The sequence below is a fragment of the Vulpes vulpes genome, chromosome 3 (genome assembly GCF_048418805.1).
Source record: "Vulpes vulpes isolate BD-2025 chromosome 3, VulVul3, whole genome shotgun sequence".
NCBI classification, from domain to species: Eukaryota; Metazoa; Chordata; class Mammalia; order Carnivora; family Canidae; genus Vulpes; species Vulpes vulpes.
In genome coordinates this window covers 40,937,250-40,957,936 of record NC_132782.1, presented here as the reverse complement: position 1 = coordinate 40,957,936, position 20,687 = coordinate 40,937,250, and the positions used below count along the sequence as shown (strand labels likewise).

Sequence of the window (20,687 nt, the reverse complement as noted above, 5' to 3'; positions counted from 1 at the left end):
TATTTATGATAGTCACACAGAGAGAGAGAGAGAGAGAGAGAGAGGCAGAGACACAGGCGGAGGGAGAAGCAGGCTCCATGCACCGGGAGCCTGATGTGGGATTCGATCCCGGGTCTCCAGGATCGCGCCCTGGGCCAAAGGCAGGCGCCAAACCGCTGCGCCACCCAGGGATCCCCCTGAAATATATTTTACAGTACAATGTTTTTCATGCAGCTTCCTGGAATCTTATGGAATGAGTGTTCTAAGGGATACAGTTTGAGAAAGGTTTGTCTAATTCATTGTTACTTCTCCATTTTATTATAGAAATACATTTTTCTTAAAATTATTTTATTGATTTAGTAGTTAAGTACCATAAATATTAATTCTATTGTGATATTAGAAGAAATTATTTTTTCCATTTTCTTTCAAAGCTTTCCACAAAACTCCCTCTGTTATTTGGATAAAAATGTTTAAAAGATCTACTCAGTGTTTGGAAAATAGTATCATTAGGTCACTAGTCTAGAAATGAGAAGAATCTAGATTCTGACACCTTTCAGCTCTGGGATTCCAACCTTTCTAATCACATAATCTCTTTGCCCAAATTGCTTGTTTGAAATTTTTGAAAAAAAAGACAAAATAGCTACCCCTCCAAAAATAAAGATAGCACCCGTCTTATGCACTTCACAGCATGTTGAGTATTAAATTAGATAGTTTGGGCACCTGAATGGCACAGTTGGTTGAGTGTCCAGACTCTCGGTTTCAGCTCAGGTCATGATCTCCTAGTCAAGAGTGGAACTCTACACCTAGCTCAAGCTCAGCATGGAGTCTGCTTGAGATTCTGTCTCCCTCTGCCCCTCCTCCTGCTCACACTCTCTCTCTTTCTCAAACAAATCAATAAATCTTATTAAAAAATTAGATACTTAAATTTACTGTATAAACTGGAAAGTATAATAGTATTGTAAGGTAATATCAGTATTACCATTATTATATGACTAATCTCACTTTTATTTAATCTTTTGCAAATGTTGGATAGAGTTGGTGGGATGTACAGCCTTGCTGAAACCATTTGAAATAAGGAAAGAATGATTATTTGAATCAAATATGAGTTTCTTCTAGTAGTTTCCTCCAACATCTTTTTAAAAGTGCCCGCTCTATATGTTTATATGGGTTAGTTTTAATTTGTTTCTTTTTATTTGCTCTTGGCCATTACAGCTACCATTCCCAGGAGAGGCTTTGTCTTATAATTTATTTTTAAGCTAGATGGCAAAACTGTTTTAGTTTAATGCATTTTTTTCTGCTAGTTTCTTGTAAGTAGCATTTATGAGCAATTTCAGATTTATTCTGTTATAATGGCATTTTAAAAAGATTATCCTTAGGCATTATGATGGCTTTAGAATAAATTTAGCTAAAAAATTTGTCATTGTTGTGGAAAAAAATCTCCTAAATGTCTTTAAATGTAGTCCATCTTTTTGAGACCTTCTGTTTGGAGACGAGTTTGTCTCCTGAGTATATTGAACAACAGTAATTCATGGTGTTTATTCAGCATTGTGTATTTTCAAAGCAATTTGCAATCATCAATTCATTTAACCACCCAGCAATTCCAGCACTGAGAAGCAAATGTAACCTGACTACCACCTGAGCTGGTATTAGCGCCCCAAATTGCCTCTGTGCTCACATCATCGAGACTTGCTTTGATTAAAAATCACCCTTGGAACAAATGAAAGGCTAAATATAAGCTACTCCCCTCTATTTCTTTGTCCATTATTTGCTTATAAGTGGAATAATCTATCGCTACTTCAGTGAGAGCTGTCTGTGACCCTGATACTCCTTGGAGATGGTTGGCCTGTATAAATATGAAGGCAAGCTGTTGTGGTAAGATCGTTTCAGGGAACTCTTTGTACTCACCCTTTAAGGTCTAACTCAGATGTTATTTTATAACTGAAATGTTCCAGAAAACTTCTCCTTCTGTCTTCCTACAATTTATTAATGTCCTCTTCCTGTGTTCTCACAGAATTTTATACATACTTTCTGTTTATAGCCTTTGCTACAATTTTGGTGTAGCTCTAAGTCTAGACTGGGAGCATTTCTGTGGCCTGTAATCATGTCTCATTTAGTCATCTGTCCTCATCCCTTATCACAGTTCTGGATCATATAGAAACCCAATCATCTCTAAATCCCATTGTAGTACTTGCCTTCCTGAAGCGGCTTTCGCTGAGCCATCTACGCTTTCCTGTGGTTGATGTAAAGAGTAGAAGAGGGACATCCAAATCAGATGGACTCAGGTCATGCCTCTCCCTGGAGGCATTAATGCTTTGGCTAATTTCTCAGAAGGATGAGGTGTTATGTTGGTGAAGCAAATAGAAGGGAACAAATGGGGTATATAAAAGCTCCAGGGCAAGAAACAGCATGACACACTGGATAGATTATGAGTAGTCTTTATAATAGTGGCCATCACATGCCAGCATCCTTTTCATTACCATCACCACCATTGTTACCTTACACTTACCATTTATTGAGCACTTTCTAGAAGCCTCATGCTGTCCTCAGTTCTTACGGACTTTACCTCACGTGACAATCACAGTAGCCATGCAATGTAGGAGTTAGCATTGTCCTTTGTGAGGTGAAAAAAGTCAGATTCAGAGAGACCTAAAGACATTCTCAAGTTCCTGTGGTTAGTAAGCAACGGAGCCAGGATTTAAACCTCATTGCATGAGGATTGTGTCTTTTTGTGTTGCAATGTGCCACTTGGATACCATCTCAGGCCTGCTTGCTCCTTGGAATACCTGCTGATTGTATCGCTTCTTTTTTCTCCTTTGTCTATGAATCTGCAAGTGGTGAGCAGCCCACAGGCTACATTCAGTGACACTTTTCAGTTCTCTGATTCTGTTCAGAATCCACACATCCTCTAAAAGACCTCCTATAGAAGGAGTTGCCATTAACTGCAAATGGAGCTCTGATCACAGGAGGAATGGGGACAGGAGCTGAGACCATTATTCTCTATTCTAAGATGTCTAAAGCAGACCATAACACCTTTTATGTTTTCATTCCTTGCTTTGAGGCCTACACCTTGAAGGCTACCTTTCTTCTCAGGTCCCCCAAATGGTTTTTATTCTCAAAATTATAAAAGGCAATGCTATTAGTTCATGCTCTTGCTGTTTAAGGAAGCAAAAACTTTTCAATTCTTGAGCACAATTACTTAGGGGGTGTTTAATTTAAAACAAGGCAGATTGAGCTCTATTGCTTGAGGTTAAAGATTTGATGTGTTCCTTACAGTTCTTTGGACCATGTAGTGAGTCATCGCAGAGTCAGCAGGAACCATCTGAGAGTTGCCTGACACAATAACGGAGTCATTTGCAATTTACATCAATCAAAGAAATCAATGTAATTTGCAAAACTTTGTGGCTCTCAGAAGATTCAGGTGTTATCTAAGATTCCAGCAGAGTGTAGCTTACTACATTGAAGGGTTCTATTCCATCTTCCATCTCAAACGTACTATGTCACAAAATTAGTTCAGGGGGCATTTAATCAATATGAAAAGGATATGGAAGTGTGTGATCTGGGGTGGGTGTATATATGCATGCATTCCTGTCATTTTCTACTGTGGTACAGGCATTGGGAGATTAAGAAAACATGGTAGGGATTATTTTTTCCTTTTCCTGTCCTTTAATTTATATTTTAATTCTCATCAGTTGCTTACATACTCTTGAATAGATCTTCATCCTTTGGCAACTGAAAATAATTATTTGTAAATTAATCTTACATGATTCGTTTTATATATAGTTTGTTAAAAATTTATCATTAAAGATTACACATTCCTTTGATCTTGCCCTATAAGCTCTTTTCTTAGATTGTAAAAGTCTAGGTTAGAGGGCATGGGTAATGGCAAGGCACCAATCTTTGGAAGCATTGAAATTCACAAAGTCCTTTACAAGTGATTTTACATTTGGTCTTGCAGGATTTTACATTTGGTCTTGCAAGGTTCCGTCTACTATAAGATGCATTGGACTAAAAACAGACTACTAGGGAAATAATACAGAGCATTGAATCTATGGCCGCCTCACATTAATGGCTAGAAAACTATTTATTGGTATTAAAATGAGGTGTTGAGTGCTATAAGTTTTGTGGCAGTAACTTGGACATTGTCAATCTGATTAAATTAAAATAAAACATCCTGAATAAGACAAAAAATATGGTGGCTTTCCAAAATATATGGAGACTCTATGAAATATCAACATGATTTATAAAAGTTCTGCTCGATAAGGATAAAACAAATGAGTGTCTTTCAGGTAATGGCATGTGAAGAGTGAGTCTTGGAAATTTCTTAATTGGGGTGGGAAAATCATAATCTTTTAATACATCAGAGAAGATTTAGTAGAATGGTTGGATTTCAGAAACAATTTAACAAAGGCAATAATGATAAATTACAAAGCAGAAAATATGTGAGATATATTTGTCATAATGATTAGGGTTCTGAAAAACTCTTGAGTAAGCAACTTAGAGTTTGAATTATTTGAGATTTAATGAGAAAATAGAGGATTAGGGGACAGAGGTAAGGAGTAATCCACTGAATGCTTTTACATAAATATTTTATGAATATTAAATTAAAGCAATTTTAAGGAAGCACACTAATATGCATCATATTAATGAATTAAAATTCATTTAAAAATTTACTATATTTAAGAATTTCCATCTACTGATTCCCTTCCCATAGTAAATATTTTACTATCTCCATCCATTGTTTTAATAAAATGGTTTTAAATGTGCTGTGCTCTGTTTCAATTATGAAGTTATGGCCCCTCCAGCCACCATCCCAAAATTTAAGGTGTTCTGATTGAATCACTTGGAATTGCTGACCCTGTGTTCCAGGTTCTAGGGGTCTATTTTATCTCTCTTTCTCTGTGAGTCTTTGTCCCTCCCACCTTCCTTCCCTCTGCCTCCCTTTTGATTTCTGAAATATATATGTTTTAAGACTTCATAGGGATAAGGGAATCAGAGAAGTCCTCTCATTTGCCTTTCCCCATTTTTTCAAATGAAGATCCACAGCTCTCCTCATTATCCTCAATTGTAAAGTCATCTAGGCATATTTAAACCATTTTTCATAGTTACTGACCAAATAGTTAAGAATATATTTACATAACTGATACTTGAATTTAGAATAAAGAACTGGTTGGCAATAGATTTAGTACAGTATTTGTGTACCAATAAAAATAAATAAATCTAATTTATTCTGTAGAGCTCTTAAAAATGATAGTTTCAGAAAAATTTTCATTGTGCTAGGTTCCATATGTTATATTTTTAAACATTACAGAATAACCTTCAAAGGAAGGAACTAATGGTTTGAAAAAAAAATTTTTTTTGACTTGTTGATGGGGGGTCTGAGTGGCTCAGTCAGTTAAGCATCTGGTTCTCGATTTCAACTCAGGTCTTAATCTCAGGGTCAGGAGTTCAAGCCCCATGTTGGACTCCGTGGTAGGCATGGAGCCTTCTTAAAATAAAAAAAAATTAAAATAAATAAAATAAAAATTTTTTGCTGATAACAAAAGTAGGCATTCACACCTATAATTCATTCCATCTTTAAAGTTCCCTAATGCTGGCTTTCTTACTTTCCCTCTACTATCTTCCCTTTCCCATACTTTGACTTGCTTCCTGAGCATAAAGCAGACATGGAGCTCTATGGCCAATGGGTGATCACCAACTGCTATGATTCCTCTGAGAAAACATTCCTAAAAAGGTCTCAGAATTGATGCCCAGACAGCCCAAGCTTCAATGGAAACTGTGGCATTACATATTTCTGAAGGGTCTAGTTTGATGTGCTCACGTTTTAGCTCACAATTCTAGGGAGCTTAACGTTGGTGAGGGCCTTTTTAAACTTGTGAAGAACAATAAATCTGTGGAGAAATGACAGGATAAAAAAGAGGGATTTTAGCCTTTCAAAGGTGGCAGACTGTAGGAAGGTAAATATATGAGAGGATACTAATGGAGTTAAGTGTGTCCACAAATTCCTCTGATGCCATCTCTGGGTTGATAAGAGCCTGTCTCCAGTAAAAGGAGAATTTATTTTTATTTTTTAAGATTTTATTTATTCATTCATGAGACACACGCGAGACATAGGCAGAAAGAGAAGCAGGGTCCCTGCGGGGATCCCAATGTGGGACTCGATTTGGGACTCTCCAGGATCAAGACCTGAGCCAAAGGCAGTGGATCAACCACTGAGCCACCCAAGTGCCCCATAAAAGGAGAATTTATATCCTGCCTTTAGGTATGACACAGGGAAGGTGGAAAGAGATTTTCATGCATTTACTACCTCCTAATTGTCTTCAGTTCAAAATAATTTTTATGTCAAGGAAACAGATCTTGAGGTGATATATTTTGGTTTCCTTCATGTGCATAAATGGAATCCCTACTTCGACATACTTTAGAATATTGCACATTTGCTCATCTTAAATTATTAGGGATTAAGACTCCAGGAGCAGGTGATTTCAGCAGTAATTGAAATTCAGAGAGAAAAGATGGCTATTCCCTGAGTCTTTTCCACACTTTGAGTTTTTACAGCATAGATGTCCACATATAACATCCACTCCCTGCAGCTTTTCTCTCAGTTCATATTCAGGATGAGCAATGGCTAAAAGTCAGGCTTCTGGAGTCTAGTCCCAGCAGACTATTAATTAGCTTTGTGGTGTGTGCAAAGGCACTTAAACTTTCTGGGCTTTAGTTCCTACAAATGTAAAATGACTCTTTCTTCATGACCTTTAAGAGAATTTACAGCTTAAAAGGTCTTTAATTCCATACATTTTTGGTCTTTAGATATATATTACTATCTCCATGAGGCCATGGCTTTTATATCGGACATATCTAGAACAGTGCTGGTTATGATTAAGGCACTCGAGAAATTGAATTCATTCAAAGGAAATAAAGTATTAAAGAATACATTCCTGCTGTAAGCTACGGTCTATCCATCATATTTCCTTGTTCTCAGTGATGCACATATTGTTGGCATATGGAATAGGGTTAACTCTGAGACTGTTTATGTTGGGACCAGCTTTCTTTAGACGTCAAATTAAGATTGTAATAGTGAATGTTTTAAGCCTATGGGCTATATGTCTACACAGATAAAAAATAGAGAAGAGTGGCAGGATTGGGATGAATTTGTACCATTTCCTACCAAAGCAGCAGAGAAAATCTAAAATCCTCCTCTCACCCTCCAAAAAGTCCTTCTAAAAATAAAAAAAAATAATAATTATAACTAATCAAATATTCACCAGAGAATTGCAATACTTTATTTTACTTAATTGGACATTATATAAATTAAGAATCATTTTCTAGTGAAATGGCAAATGGACTCAGTTTCTGATTAAAGGGTTTTCATTGATTTTCTTCTTTCTTTCTTTCTTTCTTCTTTCTTTCTTTCTTTCTTTCTTTCTCTCTTTCTTTCTTCTTTCTTTCTTTCTTTTTTCCTTCCTTCCTTCCTTCCTTCCCTTCTTCTTTCTCTTTCTTTCTTTCTTTCTTTCTTTCTTTCTTTCTTTCTTTCTTTTCTTTCTTTCTTTCTTTCTTTCTTTCTTTCTTTCTTTCTTTCTTTCTTTCTTTCTTTCTTCTTTCTTTCCCTCCTCCTCCTCCTCCTCCTCCTCCTCCTCCTCCTCCTCCTCCTCCTCCTTCTTCTTCTTCTTCTTCTTCTTCTTCTTCTTCTTCTTCTTCTTCTTCTTCTTCTTTAATCAAGAGCTCCTGAACTTTGCTAGTTGAAACCACACCTCCCAAGGCTACAGTTAAGTGTGTGGGAATATTATTAAAAGTACATTTTCAGTGGAGGATGTCTCCAGAATGTGTTACTGCTAATCTTTGGAGCCATTAGTGGTATTCATGTGATAAAATGTTAATGTTTCTCTTCTAATTTAAGTGCATTTCTGAACATACCTCAAAGCCAAGCCATGCTGGGTTGAAATGAAGAATGTGATTGGATTTGATTTTAATAGAACATAACATTGATGGAATTGAGATTGACCTCATTATGATTCTCAATTCCATACTAGATCTTTGCTTTAGGCATTAAAGAGCATATGGTAATAACTTTTTTTTAAGCTTTGCTGTTAAAGATTTAGTGGAAAGATTATCTGAAATACTTTTTATCAAATATCTTATTTAAATAAGAGGGATTCTTTAACGCATTAGCATTAAAAATTCACAGAACGCATGAAATTAAAAATAGAAAAATCTATTAGGTTATCTTTCCTCTCCCAGAAAAGGATTACTTCAGAGAAAAGAAGCTATAAAAATGAAAAATCATAACTGAAACAATTATAATATTAACATTACAGATGAAAGAGGAAAGGATGTATTGGATTGGTTAGAGAAATCAACTGAAATAAATATTTTATTCTTTGAAAACTCTTTTACTCCATTTTTATATATTAAATTTACATATCTGGAACATTTACAATTAAGCCATCAGTTTCTTTTGTTGTTTTTAAACTTCGGGATTTTGAGGTGTTTTTATTACAAACAACTGGAATTAAAATTTGGCTGAAAATTCTTAATGCAAATCATCTGCTTAAAGTACCTTGTGAATATTTTCTGCCTTTTTTGGTTTTAGATTTTCAAGAAGAATTCTGTATAAGTACACATATCTGAATTTTCATTGTGTTATATAATAAATACATAGATTGAAATGACTTGAAGTCTTACATATGTATTATAAAGTAATTAGTAGCAGATATATATAGAATTGTTTCTGATTTTATTTTATTTTTTAAAAAGATTTATTTATTCATGAGAGCTAGAGAGAGCGAGAGACATAGGCAGAAGTAGAAGCAGGGAGCCCAGTGCGAACTCAATCCCAGGACCCCGGGATCAAGCCCGGAGCCAAGGGAAGATGCTCGACCACGGAGCCACCCAAGCGTCCCCTGACTTTATTTTTAAGAATTAATAAGCTCTCATTGAACTGAACATAAGGAAGATGGGTGTAAGGAAGGAAGAACTTGACTTTCTCCCCTCTGTCCATCTTAATTCATTGCCCAGGCCCCTGCAAATTAGACTGACAAAAGATATTGAAGAAACATTGAGTTCATTAACATGTACATTGGGCATACACAGAATTTAGTGATGAATAACTCAAAGAGGTGGCTAAAACTTGGGCATATACATTTGTCTTTGGCTCAGGTCATGATCCTAGGGTCCTGGGATCGAGCCCCACACTGGGGCATGCCTGCTCAATGGGGAGTCTATTTCTGCCTCCCCCTCTCCTACTACCCCTCCCCGTAGTCATGCTCTCTCTCTCTCTCTCTTGATATATATATATATATATATATATATATATATATATATATAATTAATTAATATATATATCTCTCTCAAATAAATAAAATCCTAAACAAACAAACAAAACTTTGGGCTCATATAGCATCTTAATAGAAGAACAATAAATTTGTAGAGAAGTGTCAGGACAAAAGAGAAGGTCTTTTGAGTTTCTAGAGGTTGCAAACTGTAGGAAGGTAAATATATGGCAAAACTAATTGTAGGTATGGACCAGTTAGCAAGATCTGTTGGTGTAGACACTCTTGACATCATTTTGTCTCCAGTGATGTTGTTATCTCCTTTCTGGTGTGTGAAGTGAATGAGGAACACCTTCACAAGTGGAATGCATGTATTTACAATCTGCTTTCAGGCATATGTGGCGGGAGAGTGGGGTGGGAGAGAGAGCCTGCAAAAACCTTACCCTGTGTTTTGTTCTTCTAAATTGCCTTCAGCACAAAGTAATCTTTATGCCAGAGTGATGTATTTTGGGGTAGCATGTTCTGAACCCCTTCATGGCTAGGCAACAAACTTTAATTTGTCAAGTTAGAGCATCACTGATGCTTTCAGGTTTAATGATTTATTTTGGATGACTCAGTATCTTTTAGGAAAGTGTTCAGTCTTTTAGATACTCTCTACCCCAGTCCTGCTCCTCTCCAGCTGTATAGTTTTGTTTCTTCTGGTGGGGGTATATCTTATCTAGCAACAATGTGGCTGGTCTTGTCTACTCATAGGGTCAGCACTTATGAAGTATGACTGGTCCCACCTAGACATTTGGGGGGAATTCTGGACCCCGTGGTTGGAAACTATAGCCTAGTGAAGTGTTAACTCATCTTGATATTCCTTGTTCTATAGTGTTTTACATTTCTTGTTTGATTTCAAAACTGGTCCTACAGATTTAGGTGGAATTGATATGGGCCGAACAGTCTCAGCCCTGGAGAGAGAAAAGATGACTGAGAAAAATAAATCAGATGGCTCTGATTTTTAAAATATTATTAATTTCATACCTGAAAGATATTAAACTTTCTATGTGCCTATAAACTTACAGGTCCTAGTAAACTATGACCAAGCAACAACAAGGTCCTATAGGTTTTACCCCACCTGTCTCCCGAAACTTGTCTTCCTCACTCTCTGTTGTCTGCTAGCCACCCTGGCCTCCTTTCCATTACTCTATCTTGTCAGACTCCTTCTACACTTGCCGGCTTCTCAGCCTAGAGTGTTCTTTGCTTGGATGGTTCCATTTTATCCTTCATTGTCTCAGGACAAATGTCACCACCTCAATGGTCTGTCTTTGATTCATTACTGTATCCCTAGTACCTAGAATACTGCCTGACATATGTCATAATATAGACTAACTTAATGAAATTTGAATGAATAGAATACCCATCATTTGCTTCAACGTGGATGGAACTGGAGGGTAGTACGCTGAGTGAAGTAAGTCAGTCGGAGAAGGACAAACATTATATGTTCTCATTCATTTGGGGAATATAAATAATAGTGAAAGGGAATATAAGGGAAGGGAGAAGAAATGTGTGGGAAATACCAGAAAGGGAGACAGAACATAAAGACTCCTAACTCTGGGAAACGAACTAGGGGTGGTGGAAGGGGAGGAGGGCGGGGGGTGGGGGTGAATGGGTGACGGGCACTGAGAGGGGCACTTGACAGGATGAGCACTGGGTGTTATTCTGTATGTTGGTAAATTGAACACCAGTAAAAAATAAATTTATTATAAAAAAAAGAAATTTGAATGAATAGAGTGATGTCATTTAGTCTCCATAATAACTTGATAAAGTATACACTATTATCCCCAGTTCACAATGGGAAAACTGAGTTTCAGGGAGGTTGGGTGACTTGTCTAAATTTATCATACTACTGTGAGGCAGGAATGGAATTCTAATGGAGGTCTGTATGAATGCAAAGCTCATCTTGGGACATTAAGCTATACTGTTCGCTTCTGTAGTGCAGATTTTGTCACTTATTTCTAATAGCTTGGTTTATATGCTAATAGACTAATGTGTTGTTTTTTTTCTCTATGTGCTACCCATCATAAGCATATTATGCATATAATTTGAAGTAGATTCTCCTCCCTACATCTTATGTGAAAGCAGAACCATATCTGCATATTCATTTTTCATAAAGCCTCATAAAAGGGGCTGTTGAGTTGTGCTCTTAACTGTAAAGCTGAAAATGTCATATCCACTCAGGTATGGAAATAATTTTTATAAATTATTCAAAGATATGGAAACACTTTTAGGTAACAACTTTCTGCAATCTCAGAAATTTGAAGTTTTTTTTAAAAATAATATTTGGTTTTTATGTTCAACTCCAATTGGAAAATGCAACCATGTTATACTATTTCATTTCAGAGAAGGAAAAGTTCACGTAGAACAAAATAGAGTTACTAAGGAATGACCGAAGACTTTGCTGATAAATTAACATGAGTTTATTTGGTTCTGGAAAAAGGTCCAGGTCCTCTTCATGACTATGATTGGACACATGGCTGCTTGCTCTCTAGGCCACTGACACGTCTGCAGCATAGATGATGGATAACTCCATCACAAAGATTTTATCACTCTTCTCATAGTGAGGGATTTGTGTGTGTGTGTGTATGTGGCTCTACTTTATGTAGTTACTCGGAGTACTTCAGGCTGAATACCTCTTCTCTTTATTTAGGAATGAGAGAAGGAAAAATATATTTTTTTCCATCAAATTTCCAGCCTCTACATGCTTTGCTTCAACAACTTGTGCAAACGGCAGATAGAAAACCTGAGCAGTTGCTAGGTAGCACGTTTCTGTAGATCGATCCACAAAGGACAGAAGAGAGTGCATTCTGAAGGGGTAGGGACTAGAAAACAAAGCCAAATCAGCAAAACAAAATAATACAAAAAGCCTGAAGCAAATTAACCATGACAGAACCTATATAAAATCTGGAGAACAAGTTACTGTACCTTGAACCTTCAATAAACAAATTCATTTTGAATTTTTCTACGATGGAAAATCTAAATGCAGACTGATTCTAGATGTAAAACAAAGTATCTCAGAAATACAGAGAGATTTATTTTGAGAGAAATTAATAGCAATAATGGAATACTATAAGTATTTCACAGTTTAAAGAGAGCATTTACAAAAATATTAATTTTATGGGATCATAAAAGTGACAGACTTTTCCTTAGAAAACAACTTCATTGTCCCTTATTTAAGTGAACATGAGTCCACTAAAATTAAATGCTCATGTTTGGTAAGATCATGATATTTTGGACTTAATTTTTGACGTAAAAATCTTGACAGTTTTTACTTTTATGTTGATGAAGAAGAGAAAATCCTATCTATTAAAACAATCTAATTCTTGTTTTTTACTGCCATCCATTTCAGTTTGTCAGATTGTTTTCCATTAGTAGAACCAACTTTATTAGTAATCACTTACCCTGGTAACCATCTGTATTGATTGCATGGTAAAGAACGTTAGATTTGCTTATTTGTTTGCTTTTACATCTCTTGGTGAAAAACCAACTGCTAAATTATTAGTGACATGCTTGAGGATTCAAAAACGTGTCTTTGTGACATCTTGTTTCTTCTTCTCAAACTAGTAACTGGTTGTAATTAGAGATTTCTCTTTTGAGTGAGAAACATAGATGCAAGTGTTCTCAGAACAAAACTGGCTCATGATAATTCCATGCACAGGAAAATAGGTAAAGATATGAGGTAGAATTTGATGAAATGCCCATTTAGGTAGTGAGGCTAATGGCACTTAATATGTGAAAACTCTAAGAATATATATTTGGTATTTCTAAAGATATAGGCAGGAAACTGAAGATTTTGGGAGCATGACTTGAGGTTTCATTGTTTCTTTCAGTAAATGGCTAGGACCATGGAAGAGAGAGAGGAAGGGTTGGCTCTGAATTACAGAGGCTTGCCTTATCTGGATTAAGGATCAAAAGAATAGGGAGACTTGTATCTTCTCTCACAATAATTTTGTAATGGTTTTTTCTAAAAATGAAATAGGGCTGCGTTAGAAGGTAAAATTCCTTACTTCTGGGAAATGTTGAAACCAGTGAACAACTTCTTGGTCAGAGAATTGTAAAGAGGGTTCAAGCATGAGTGATAGAAACAGATGATTTTTTTAAAAAAAAATATTTATTTATTCATGAGAGACACAGACTCAGAAAGAGAAGCAGAGACATAGGCAGAAGGAGAAGCAGGCTCCTTTCAGGGAGCCCGACGTGGGACTCGATCCCGGATCCCAGGATCACAACCTGAGCCGAAGGCAGGAGCCCAACCCCTGAGCCACCCAGGTGTCCCAGAACAGATGATTTTTAAATGTCCATACAGTCTGAGGTTTTATGATTTTGTTAATTTTTCTATATTTAATTTTTTAGAAGGATGCAATTTTATAAAACACCATACTAGTTAATAACCTAGGTTACAGGATATGAATATAAATTTCTCTTTTTTGAAAAGAGTAAGGTTGCATACCCTATGTTCTAATCCAATACGCAGAATACAATATTTACAGAATTGAAAGGAAACCCTCTTTTATGTAACTCATCATTTCAAATTTAAGAATATTTAGAGAGTATTATTTCATGTAACCCCACAGTGGGGAAATTGTGATATTACAGGTTAGCTCTATTAGCCAACTCTTAGGAGGACAAAAGTAGAGAGCAAAATCTGGAATGTAGAGTAGCATGGAGAAAGGCATAGATCTCCCAGAAGAGAGGAATGACTGATGAGGAAGGGGAATTTTCAGATGCTGGTGAAACCATATGCGGAAAGTGAAGTAAACTGTGAGGCCAGTGTTCCAACTCTTGTGAGGCCAAACATATTCTTCTATGACAATTGTCATAACACTTCAAGTTCAATTCAGAATTTATACAATATCTTAAGCCAATCTAGTATGAATCTACCATGTGGGGCAATGCCTTTGATTTTTAATGAAAATTGATAGAAAATAAGAATATAACTGGGATTTCTGAGATATATTCCATAAAATTGAAGGATCTTTGTTTTATGTTGCAGGGCTGGATTTTGACATTCCCTAAATATAGTTAATAAGAGTTATTTGAGTTAATATAGTCTAATTTAACTAAACATAAATAAGAATCAAAGGAAGTAAAATATAAGTTGTCTACCATATTTATTTTTAATTTTTTATTTTGAATCATTTCAAGGAAATCTAAGTTGTCACATGGAAAATGCTATAGCTTGGAAACCTCTCCCCATGATGGCCAAAATCAAAGCCTTTGACCTAATAGGTAAAGATGTGAGGCGACATATTTTCTATTGCCATAAGAAAACATTCACTATTGCCATGGGCACTTAGAACTGTGTTCTCCCTTTTTTCCAGTTTTGGGTGTATCTCTAGCCTTAATGAATTGAATAGGTTATATGACAAAGATCATTCTAACCTGATGTTCTAGTATTCAATTCTATTTTATGTTCCTTTTCTTGATAATCTGCATATTTTTTCTTTGATAGAATTTACTTTTTCCTATGTTAATACTCAGCTCAGTGCTTTAGAAAATAGTTTTCAAATGGATGCGATCTTATGTAAAATCCTTAAAATTGGGTCAGTTTTTGGTTTGTTGTTTTTTTGTGTTTTTGTTTATTTGTTTTTGCTAATCATTGCCAGCCACCTTGCAGATGCACCTTATCAATTAGTTTTACTGAACACAACTGGGGACATAAGGTGAAAGAATATGACTAGAACAGTATATGCATCACCACTCCAAGGAAATCTGTTATAAACACATCCTCTCAGGATCCAAGTGACTTCTGCAAACAGAGAAGCTCTCTTATTCAATAAGATCAGAACTGTAGTTGGCTGGTTAATGGACCAATGGCTAGAGTATGGAAAGTCAATACATACAACTAAGGTTAATGATACGTACAACTTTAAGTGTTTATTTAAAGCTAAGACATATAAATATACTTCTGATGATTCATCTTTGAATGAAGAATTGAGGCTTTTTCTTTGAATGCGGGCCCTCTCTGGGATGTTTTGTGTTGTATTTTTAGTATAAACTTCATCTATTTTGTACCCTCTCCTTATCCAGTTTCATTTTCTTGAAAAAGAAGCAAATGTGTAAAGATGTTTATAAAGTTAAGTGAAAAATCCTTCTGTGTTTTTATGACTTTTTTCCCCCATATCTAATTGAACAGCATTTTTTCAACTTTTCACCTTTAGCAAGGCTCCCTAAAACTTTAATTTTATTAAATTTAATTTTCAAATTGCATTTTTTAATAATATGTAATCAATTTATATAATTTAAAATATGTTCTAAAAGAAAAACATAAATTCTCGTAGTGAAGATGTTCTCTCCTCCATTTCCCATGCCAAGAAGTAGATAAGAACTTAATCGGTGAAAAAAGATGCCACTGAGAATCTTACTAACTAGCCTTTACCTACCATTAATGTTCCCGTATATTTATTTCCTGTGATTGGTCACCCTTAAAGTCTAAGCTCCTTTTCCTTCATCCTGTCACTTATGTAAAAAATTATTGTTCTTTGTTAAGATGCTACATAAGCCCAAGTTATAACCACTTCTTTGAGTTACTCATCACTGAGTTTTCCCATGTATATGCTCAATATACACATTAATAAATTCTGTATGTTTTTCTCTTGTTAATCCATTTTCTGCCGGTTTATTTCGCAGGCCTACCTGCCAAACCTAAAAGGTTAGAAGAAATTTTTTCCTCCCCCAAATAGGCATACAACTCAGTTGGTAGGCTAAGAAGCTAATGGTGAAAGAGCAGTCACTAGTTTGAGTGTTCAGTATGTCATGGACATCAGTCATTGTGTTTAAAGGAGGAAAATGGCTAGGGAGGGTTAGTATGACAGGTCACATAAGTGGAGGTCAGTTAAGAGAACTTCTAGTGTTTTAATTTCCTTGATTTTAAACTTCATGAATGAAATGTCTGCATCTTATGTATCTTTGTATAACCTATTTCCCTAGCACCATACCTGGCACATAATAGATGCATTTGTTTCTGCATTTGAATTAATACATTTTGACAACATAATTATCCCAAAAGGAAACTGTTCCTTCTAAGGATAAGAGTAGTAGTTGTACTTTGTCTTGTTTTATCCCGTGCTCACTGAGCAATCAGACAATATTAACATCCTGTCTGTGTTTCATTTTGACTGCCATTTGGTCAGCTTGAGCCTGAGAAAATTTATGCACAGTGTTTAAGCGGGCCAATTTATGCTGAAAGCTTTGGAATTATCTTAGAGCCATCTTGAAGCTACTGCAAATTACAATTGCAGTCCTGAAAATGCTAGAAATCAAATGAATCAAGTGACATTTGGTATACAATGTCGAAACATGTTTGGATTACTCTCTTCAATACAAGCATTGAAAAGAGCTGGTCATTAATGGATTATAGGGTTTTCATTAGATGTTAACTTTCTGTAAAAATGTATTTGTATTTTATGAAAGTTGTACCTGTTCACAGTTTTAAAAGTCAGACTAATACAAGGTCTAAGATTCCTGTTTTAACAAGCTATCTGCTGACTCACCACTCCCATTCCTTGGTCTCAGTTCCTTAGATTGGACCTAATTTCAACTCTTTCACAGCTGTTTCTTCCCATGTATTTCTATATTTCTAAATAATATGACCTTATCACTGTTTTCTGATATTCCTATTCCAATTATGGTCCATCTTTCTACTATACAAAATGAGAATTGAGCTCTCTTACTTTGTATCTTTTTTTTTTTCTTACTTCATATCTAACTCCACCTCATCTTATATACATTTTTCTCTCTTCCACCCTCCAAAACTTATGTTACATGTTGTTATTAAAGCAATATTTTTGGGTGGAGCCAGTAATTGCTTCATTTTTCTTGTTTGTTTATTTTCCTTTGTAACTAACACTAATTTAGCACAAACTTTCAGAGAAAATTTATAGGCCCTCTTCAGTAAGGCCAAATCAGCAAGAAATCTAACAGTCCTATTTTCTCTTTAAAGACAGTTCTTCTGAGGCCTTCCAGCCACTGTTCTAGTGGGGCTGCTTTCCCTTGACTTTGTCGCAGTTGATGCTTGGGATTTCTCTTCATCACTGCTCTGGAAATTGTTTCTGTTTTTTCCTTATATTAGGTTCCCTATTTTCTGAATCTCCTAATTATTTCTTGTGAGAACACTTCTTAGTAACTATCCAGAAAGACTGATTGAGGGGTAAATTCCTTAAAATCCTCGCTTTCTCAAAAAAAAGCTTTCTTATACCACCACAGGTAATTGATCATGCTTAAAGAATACTAGGTTGAAAACAGTTGCGCCTCACAATTTTAAAAGCAATGCTGCATTCTATTCTCATCTAGCTTCTGGTTTGAGAAGCCTAATACCTCTATTGTATCTGATTGGTTATTTTTAAAGGCTTTTCTAATTTTTTTCTTTCTACCTGGTGTTCTGAAGTTTTACAATATTGTTTCCTGATGTGGGCCTTTTTTTCATTCATTTGTGCTCTGCACTTGGCTGACTCTTTTAATACAGAAATGCATGCCTTCAGTACTGGAAAATTGTATTCTATTTTCTTGGATGATTCTGACCCTCTGTATTGTCTCTTTTCTCTTTCTGGAACTGCCATTAATCAGATGTTGATCTTCTGGATTGATTCTCTACTATATGTAAGTTTTTGGTATCCTATTTTCTATTGTTTTATTTATATACTTTTTTAAAAGATTTTATTTATTTATTCATAGACACAGAGAGAGAGAGAGAGAGAGGCAGAGACACAGGCAGAGGGAGAAGCGGGCTCCATGCAGGGATCCCGATGTGGGACTCGATCCCGGGTCTCCAGGATCACACCCCAGGCTGCAGGCAGCGCCAAACCGCTGGGCCACTGGGGCTGCCCCTATTTATATGCTTTGAGATATTTCTTCAACCTTTATATTGGATTTTTTTATTGGACAATCTTTTAATTTCTAAGAGTCCTTTCCTATTTCTAAATGCTTTTGTATGGTTTACTGATCAAATTACATAGGTGCAATATCTACACATCTTTCCTTCTTTTATGTCTGAGGATACATGTACCAAATATGTGCATGCACACACACACACACACACAGACTTTAGTTTCTTCTTGTCTTGTCTGTTTCCTCCAAGGTTTTTGTGTTGTTTTTGGTCCTGATCTTGGTACCAAACAGTACAGAAAAGACTGATGGGAAACTCCATATGTTTGTGCATGAAGGAAGCTATCTTTGGGTAAATGGACAGGGACAGAGACCAGCATTTTTTTTTCTTTTTTTTTTTTTTTTTTGATGACACACAAATGTCAGTCAGAATCTCTAGTTCTTTTTTCTTGGGCCATTTAGTTTCCCCAGAAAAGAATCCTCTGCTCTCATTCCATAGGGACAAGTATATTTAAGCTGTTTTCAGTATAGTAGTTCACCCCCACCCCTGGCTAGTGTCCCTGAATCTTTTTAGTAAGTCAACTTCCAATTTTCAGTGAAGGTGGAAAAAGGGCAATTAATGAGTGAAAAATAGGATCTGAGAGTCTGAATTTTCTTCTATGTACTTAAAAATAATCCTCCTGTACCCTGGACTTCCTAGGTCCTGGTAACTAATTCCCCAAGCCTAGCAGAAATTGTGCATCTGTGTGTGGTTTTCATCTGACTGGCAAATAGCCTTCCTCTCCCCAGGCAGTGAAATTTCTCTGGCTAACACAGTACCCTGTGTCCATCCATGTTCCTCCTTGCAGAATTGACTGCCATATATTGTCTGCTGATGTCCCAGGTCCTATTTTCTTTGCACTTCTGTGTTTACAGCTGAGCTCTTTGATTTTAGTAAAATTTGCGGAGAGAATAGGATAAAGACTGAGTTTCTTCTCTCACTAGTAAGAAGAAACTAATATTGCCTTTTAAAAAAATGCTAAATATATTGTATAGTAACTGCTATTAATTTATATTTATTAGTTCTGACCTTTGGTTAATATATTTTGACTTTGGATATTAACTTTCCTAAATCTGTACTCTTAAAACCACTACAACCATTTATTGTTTATTTCCATTACCTGAAAAATAAACAGTCTGAGAGATACCTTAAAATGTGAACAGTTAATTTTCACACTGTTGCTTTTGAATGTACTTTAGATTATGTTAAGTTTATCTTATCTATTCTATAATAAGACATTTTAATGCACATCTGATTTCCTATCATTCTCACAAGTATTTGCATTTAATGCTTTGTTTTCTTTATCTGATTTACTTTATGAAATATTCCCTTTATCAGAGATTAGAAGTAGTTTATTACTTATTCTCTGAGTCAATGAGATTGCATACATGTAAATATTGTAATCTAGTTATATGGTTAGAATACTTCTGCATACATGCTTGGATCATTCTCTGCTAACATAATTTTCAATGGAAATATATTACTTTCTTTTGCAGATAAAATGTATTAAGGATATCTTCTTTTTAAATAATGTATGAATTATAAATCTGTGCTTATAAGTTTATGATGCTTTCAAGTAGGCAACATTGTCAGTGGAAAAATTATTGTGTGAGATTGTTTTTATGCTGCTAATAAAATGAAACTGTGTTAGGTAAGAATACATTTAAAAAGTGATAGTTAAAGTTAAACAGGAAACTACTGACTTGTGTTTGTGTTGAAATTGAAACAAAAAGCAATATTTACCGAGCATTCTCTGAAGCAACCATTCCAGCTGAAGTTCTTATTGAATTTGGCAAGCAAATGATGACAATCTTTTTTTTTTTTTTTAACAGTCATATTTTTAAGTAGATTAAGTGGCTGGAAAAATAACAGTTCACCTAAATGACTTTTTAACTAATCATTCTTTTTAACTAGTCACATTTTGACTTTAGATAAGCTTCAGTGATGACTTAATTGTCACTTGGTTTAAGTGGAAAGTTTACTCTCTACCATGTGGGGTGAGTAAACTAAGGGTTTTCATTACTTTTCCTTAATTAAGCTAATTCAACACAGAAATTACTTGAAGAATCCTGACCCCCGTAGCAAACAGACAGAATCAAAGATAGTGATAGCGTAAGTAATGCCTACTACACTCACATTCCAATTTTCCAGACCCCATGAATATGTGGCAGAAGGGACTTCACAGATGTAATTAAAGATCTGGAGATGGGAAGACTACCTGGAGTTACCCAGGTGAGCCCAATGATGTAAGCACAAGTGTACTTAAAGGGGGAAACAGAGGGAGAGGAGACCACAAAATAGGAGAAGGTGATGTGATGATAAGAGCAAAGACAGACTGGAGATGCTGTACTGTTGGCTTTGAAGATGAAGAAGGTCCCATGAACTAAGAAAAGCAAGGAGTGCAGCTCTAGAAGCTGGAAAGGGCCAGGTGAGGATTCTCTCATAGAGTTTCCAGAGGGAACATGGCTCTTCCAACACCTTCACTTTGACTCAGGGAAATTGATTTCAGACTTGTGGGCTCTAGGAGTGTAAGAGATAAA

The 20,687-nt window shown here is 35.7% G+C and overlaps 1 protein-coding gene across 1 annotated transcript in view; it reads left to right on the top strand.

The window, feature by feature from the left end:
- LOC112926655 (uncharacterized) overlaps positions 1-20,687 on the top strand; it is a 473,369-nt gene that overhangs the window by 267,450 nt on the left and 185,232 nt on the right. Inside the window, exon 5 of the mRNA XM_072751264.1 lies at positions 17,850-17,882. Within this exon, the coding sequence (XP_072607365.1) occupies positions 17,850-17,882 (33 nt within the window). The remainder of the gene's footprint in view (positions 1-17,849; positions 17,883-20,687) is intronic.